The 6,495-nt window shown below is 22.0% G+C and overlaps 4 protein-coding genes across 4 annotated transcripts in view; 1 reads left to right on the top strand and 3 right to left on the bottom strand.

The window, feature by feature from the left end:
* The window catches only part of DICPUDRAFT_155369 (uncharacterized protein), a gene marked incomplete at both ends in the record, with an annotated part of 1,822 nt that extends 1,113 nt beyond the window's left edge, over nucleotides 1-709 (top strand). Inside the window, 2 exons of the mRNA XM_003290784.1 lie at nucleotides 17-289; nucleotides 370-709. Of these exons, the coding sequence (XP_003290832.1) occupies nucleotides 17-289; nucleotides 370-709 (613 nt within the window). The remainder of the gene's footprint in view (nucleotides 1-16; nucleotides 290-369) is intronic.
* Nucleotides 710-802: 93 nt separating this feature from the next.
* DICPUDRAFT_38054 (uncharacterized protein) lies at nucleotides 803-1,438 on the bottom strand (the record flags this gene model as incomplete). Its single annotated transcript, XM_003290771.1, has 1 exon — nucleotides 803-1,438. The coding sequence occupies one exon, from the start codon at nucleotides 1,436-1,438 to the stop codon at nucleotides 803-805; it is 636 nt and encodes a 211-aa protein (XP_003290819.1).
* Nucleotides 1,439-2,828: 1,390 nt separating this feature from the next.
* DICPUDRAFT_155367 (uncharacterized protein) lies at nucleotides 2,829-3,962 on the bottom strand (the record flags this gene model as incomplete). The annotated part of the gene is made up of 2 exons (XM_003290770.1): nucleotides 2,829-3,032; nucleotides 3,813-3,962. 2 exons carry the CDS (start codon nucleotides 3,960-3,962, stop codon nucleotides 2,829-2,831), a joined length of 354 nt encoding a protein of 117 aa, XP_003290818.1.
* Nucleotides 3,963-5,523: 1,561 nt separating this feature from the next.
* Nucleotides 5,524-6,468, bottom strand: DICPUDRAFT_81541 (uncharacterized protein; the record flags this gene model as incomplete). Its single annotated transcript, XM_003290769.1, has 3 exons — nucleotides 5,524-5,759; nucleotides 6,017-6,237; nucleotides 6,452-6,468. 3 exons carry the CDS (start codon nucleotides 6,466-6,468, stop codon nucleotides 5,524-5,526), a joined length of 474 nt encoding a protein of 157 aa, XP_003290817.1.
* Nucleotides 6,469-6,495: the final 27 nt, after the last annotated feature.

Below are 6,495 nucleotides of genomic sequence, written 5' to 3'. Positions count from 1 at the left end.
ATCAACACATTAAAAGAACTAAAAATACACCAGCCAAATTAACACCAAAAAAAAATACTCCAGTTAAAGAGCAAGAAACAGAAATTACTGATCAAGATGTTGAATTTGATGAAAGTATTGAAGATGAAACTATTAACGAGGATACCGAAAATGTAGAAGAAAATCAAATTGAAGTTGAACAAGTCGAAGAGGGTAGTGAAAATGAAAGTGAAAATGATGATAACAACGATGAACAAGAAGATATTGAAGAACTCGATATGGACTTTTTAAAAGCTGTAACTAATAAAGAGTAAGTTAAAATTTAATTTTTAAATATAAAATTATTTTTACTAATATCGACAATTCATTTATAAAATTCATTTATTATAGATATTTAATTAAAAAAGTAAAAACAGAAAAAGAGAATGAAAGAAAACTTTTAATTTTAGAACAACAAGAAAAAGAAAGAAAAGAAAGAATCAGAAAGAAGAGAGAGCTTAGAAGAGCTAAAGAAAACCCATCACATATTAAAGCAATTTCAGTAGACAGCGTCGACGAATATATTTTTAATCTTAAAAAACAAAATAAAGATCAACTTGAAAATGAAAGAAAGGAAAAGGAAGAAAGAGTTTTACAATCATCAAATAAAAAAGTTAAAGATTATATTAAATTTAAATCACTTAGACGTGGTGTTCGTTCAAAAGTTACAAAAAGATCAATTGGTTTTTAAATAGACAAAATTAAATAAAAATAGAAATATACTTATAAAATAAATACAGGTTTTTTTTAGAAATAAATAAGTTGTTTATTAATTGTTTGTGTTTTATTTAACTTTATTTGTTCTTTTCTTTATGTTTTGTTTTTGTTGAATATCTTCATCACTAGAGTCAGATTCGAATTGATTGGCGCCACCTTCTTGATCATCATCATCTTCATCATCAGAACCATATAAATCTTTATCTTTGTTACTTACTACATTGTTTTCAGTTAACCATTTGTTAATATCAGTCTTTATTGATTCTATTAGATCTGGATAATAAAAATAAGTTTCTGTAAGCCCAATTTTAAGACCATCAGAATAATCCAATACTAATTTAAATAATGTCTTTTTTCCTTCTTTAACCTCTTGAACTGATGAACTTCTTACTTGATCTAAATCTAAAACCATAACTCTTCCTTCTTGTCTTGCTATTAATTCTAAAATATTTTTATATTCCATTAAAACTTTTCTCTTTTTAATATTAAATTCTATATTATATTCTTCATGGATACCCAATAACCCAACTAATACAAATGTAATAAAGAATACTACTTTAGCTGCCTTTATAAATAATTCATCAGATTGATGCAAAAAGGGTAATAAACCAATTGACGAAATTGCAAATGCTAATGACCATTCTTTTAATCTATTTCTTGATATTAAAACCAATTCATTTGGTGTGGTTTTAATGATCTTCATTTTAATTCTATTTAATACCCAATATAAATTGTTTTATAATGATTAAACACAGAAAAAAAAATTTAAAAATTTAAAAAAAAAAATTAAAAAAATATAAAATAAACATTTTTTTAAAATTAAAATAAAAATGATTTTTTTTTTTTTGGTTATTCAAAGTATTATTAAAGATTTAAGAATCAACAAATTTAATAGGGTTAAGAAAAATAAAAAATAAAAATAGACTTAATTATTGATTATAGTTACTATTTAATATTTTAGTAATTATTGGTTATTTTTGTTTTATAATAATAAAATGAATTATTCACCTTTTTTATTAGTTTTTGAAGAAGTGAATAATATTGTTTTATTTTTAAGAACCTTAACCAGTTGTCCTCGGTTTAACTCTTGAGAAACACCCAATCGATAGTGAAGAGGGATACAATTATAATTACCAAATACTCCACCAGTATCATCATCCACAGTAACCTATCAACAACATGAAAACTATCCAGCTGAAGAAATAAACCAAATTCAATATCATGAAAACCACGATTGTTAACAAATCCAACGAGTCGAACAAAATCAAGCTGAGGAACAATAAACAGAACAAACAATGTTTTGGTTTTAAAAAAACAGTTTAAATTTAAAAAAAAAGCAATGTTTAAAATTTAGAGATTAAAAATTATCTTTATTCTCAGTTTTTACCCATTATCGTTATCTTATTCATTTAAAATTTTTTTAAAAGTTATCTTTTTTTTTAAAAAAAATTATCTCTTTTTTTAAAAAAAATTATTCATTTTTATCGATTTTTAAAATTTGCAAATAGATGTAAAATAACAGCACAAACACACCCATCAAATTTTTCTCTTTTCCCCTTCTTTTAATTTTTTTTAAACATTTTATTTATTTTTTTTTTTTTTTTTTTTTTTTAAATATTGAATTTTAATTATAATATTTTTATTTTCCTTTCAAAAACCTTCACAAAACCATATTGAAACTAACACTAATATTATGGTGCTATTTTTCACTTGTGTTGATGCTTATTCACACCTCTTTAAAAATAAAATGACAATATTTATTTCAAAAAAAAAAAACTATAAATCATATTTTTATTTAAATAAAAAAAACATTATAATACCAACCATTGTTGTTTTTATTTTTTCGTGCATCACCATTAATCTAAAAATATAATCATTTTAAATACTAAAAAAGAATATAATATTATTTTCTTTTTTATTAATAAAAACCTCAACCAATACAAAACCAAAACAAAAGGTCGAATTATTATTTTTTTTTTTTTTTTTTTTTCCAAAAAAACAATAATCAATATTAAATTATAATATACGTATTACTCAAGACTCTACCATTGAATCAATTATAATATATAATATACAAGTAAATAAAAAATTGATTAAGTATTTTGGATCATACAGATATCACTCTTTTTATTATTATTATCACGCTTGTTGTGAACTCTTCCATCCTTTTTTTTATTGAGAATATCATATACAACATCTTGAATTTGACGATTCCATTCTTTGAGAAGAATACACAATTCAATGGTAGAGTCTTTTAGACGATGTCTTTTATGGGTAACATTAGAAGGTTTAAGAAACTATTTTATATTAATTAACTAGAATGAAAAAAAAAAAAAACTTTGCTTTTAAAAAAAAAAAGAAAGAAAAACGAAAGATTAAAAATTATTATTACTTAAAGTATAGCTCAGGATCGATCCAAAAAAAATAATCAATCCTAGTTTTAAACCTCGATCCTGAGCTATACGAAAAAGAAAAATTATGATGTGTTTGTTCTGTTTTTTTACATCAATTGGCAAATTTTAATAATGGATAAAAATGAATAATTTTTTTTCAAAAAAAGAGATAGTTTTTTTCTAAAAATTTTTAAATGAATACTACACTAACGATAATTGGTGAAAGCTGAAAATAACAATAATTTTTAATCACTATAATTATCTAAAAATTTTTAAAAGTATATGCTAACGATAATTGGTGAAAACTGTAAATTTAAAAGAGTGGGTAATCTTCTATCTGGAAAACATATAAACAACCAAAACAAACAGACAAATAATAAATAATAAAATACCTTTTAATATGATTTGTGTGATAAAACTATTTTCATTAACGATGATCTTTAATATAAAATTTATGAGAGTAAAACATCATTATGATGCCATCCAAAAAGATAAAAGAAAGTTTATGGGTGATATAATATTATATTTTTATTAAAAATATTAAATTATATAGGTGTTCCAACGAAGAATAATATTTATTCATCAGTTTTTGGTAATTGGTTCTTTTTCATCAAAATCTGGTTTAGTTTTGTTTGATCCTGGAGTTGTGATGTTAGGCATGTTTAGGGAGAATTCTCTTGTAACAATATGGATTTCTGTTGGGATATCCATTTCACTTTTTTTTGTTGATTCTAATTCATCGCATTTCATTTTCTCCAAGGTTGTTATACGATCATCTTGTCTTGAATTTTTACTTTCAACAATATTTTGGACTTTATTAACTTCTTGATTCATTTTAAAGTTGGGGTTTTGATTATAAATTATAATTTGAAAAAAAAAAAGATTTTTGAAAAAAAAATCAAAAAATTTTGTGAATAAAAAAAAAAAAATTTCAAAAAAAAATTCCAAAAAAATTTTTTTTTTTTTTTTTACAGAAATTTTTAAGTTCGGTTTGTGACTTCTGTTTTTATGAGTATCGAACTTCATCACTTAGAGTTCGAAAATTATATTTCAGGATCGAATCCAAAAACATTCTTCCTGGAGATTTTTGGATTTTTTGGAATAATAATGTTTATTTAAATTATAAATTATTATTATAATAAATTTAAATTTTGTGTAGCGTTATTCAAAGTTTAAACAATATTTAAATTTTAAAAAAACAATGTTTATATTTAAAAAAAAAAACAATGTTGAATTTAAAAAAAACAATGTTTAAACTAGAGATTAAAAATTATCTTTATTCTCAGTTTTTACCCATTATCGTTATCTTATTCATTTAAAAATTTTTTTTAAAAGTTATCTCTTTTTTTAAAAAAAATTATCTCTTTTTTTAAAAAAAATTATTCATTTTTATCCATTTTTAAAATTTGCAAATAGATGTAAAATAACAGCACAAACACACCCATCACAATTTTTCTCTTTTACGCCTTTCTTTTAATTTTTTTTTAAAAATTTTTTTAATTTTTTTTAAACATTTAATATATTTTTTTTTTTAGTTTTTTTTTAATTATAATCCGCGCTTTTTTAAAAAATTTTTTTTTTTAATTTTTAAATTTTGAATTTTATTAATTATAATATTTTTATTTTCCTTTCAAAAACCTTCACAAAACCATATTTATACTAACACTAATATTATGGTGCTATTTTTCACTTGTGTTGATGCTTATATTCACACCTCTTTAATAATAAAAAGACAATATTATATTTCAAAAAAAAAAAACTATAAAAATAAATCATGAAAAACATTATAACACCAATCATTGTTGTTTTTATTTTTTCGTTTTTAATATTATTTTCTTTTTTATTAATAAAAACCTCAACCAATACAAAACCAAAACAAAAGGTCGAATTATTGTTTTTTTTTTTTTTCCAAAAACAATAATCAATATTAAATTATAATATACGTATTCATAATTATAATTATTTTTAAAGTGGTATTTATTTTAGTTAAACTAAAACCTCAACAAATCCAAATCAAAAAAAAAAGGTTGAATTTTTTTTTTACTTTTATTTTTTAAAAAAAACATATTATTCTACACATTTTCTAAATTAGCTCTATAAATAGACCCAAAAAATAACTAGAATGCATCAACACTAGGTTTTACAATGCTTAATTTTAATCTTTCGTTTTTCTTTCTTTTTTTTTTTTAAAAGAAAAGTTTTTTTTTTTTTTTTTTTCATTCTAGTTAATTAATATAAAATAATTTCTTAAACCTTCTAATGTTACCCATAAAAGATTCTACCATTGAAAGTAAAGTTTTTGTAATAAAAAAAAAAAAAATTGTTAAAATAAAATTGAAAATATTTTATAATTTTATGAATTATTATCCTTTTTTTATCTTTTTTTTTTTTTTTTTTATCCACTTTTATCCTTTTTTTTTAAATCTTCCAAGTGATACAAAAAAGGATAACGATAAAGATAATTTTCAACCTCTAGTTTAAACTTTGAATAAAGTTGGTAAAATGAAAATGTAATATTGTCTGGATTTATTGCATTTCTACCTTTAATGCTCATAAAAATTATATGGTTGCCTCCAGATGTGGTTTTTCTTTCAACAATACCATCTTGTTTAATTTCTTGACCTGAAATACCTTTAAATTTTAAAAAAAAAAAAACAATGTTTTAATTTAAAAAAAAAAATGTTTTAACAAGGGGGTCTTGACAAAAAAAAATTTAGAAATGAAAATTTTTTTTTTTTTTTTTAACTTCGTGTGAAATTTTTTTTTTTTAAAAATTTTGGTAAAAAAAAAAATATTTTGTTGGGAAATTTTATTTTCGAGGTATAAATCGATGAGTTGATCGGAATGATTGAATATTTCTCTATGGTAGTTGAGATTTGGTTTCCTACAATAAATCCCACTATAGACTGAAGGTAATGATGATGGTTCACCAAGAGGTTTATTGAAAATATTATAAATAGATGCAATTATAAACATAATTTGGTTATGTTTTTCGCAGACTTCTACAACCGATTGGTCCTCGGTCCACATTAGTCTATACTTTTCAAGTATTTTCCATTTTTCTAATTGACACCAAGCTCTTTCTATTAAGGAGCGATATCTTGAAATACTTTAGTTTAATTCACATTTGGATTTTGGAAATATAACATTTTCACAGTATTGCCTAATTTTAGGAAATGCCGCATCAGCAACCAAAAATTCTTCATCTGTAAGCAACCCAACAACCTCTACTAAACTAAGAAAATTTAATGATATCTGATCAGGTATAGATCCTTGGAAAGAATGAAAAAGATATTGAAACTTTCCTAATCCATCGACAATACCAATTATTGATATACATTCTATTTTTCTTTGCCACTATGCATAT

The sequence above is a fragment of the Dictyostelium purpureum genome (genome assembly GCF_000190715.1).
Source record: "Dictyostelium purpureum unplaced genomic scaffold DICPUscaffold_243, whole genome shotgun sequence".
NCBI lineage: Eukaryota > Evosea > Eumycetozoa > Dictyosteliales > Dictyosteliaceae > Dictyostelium > Dictyostelium purpureum.
Note: the sequence above shows the minus strand (reverse complement) of the source record. Positions and strands in the feature narration are given on the sequence as shown.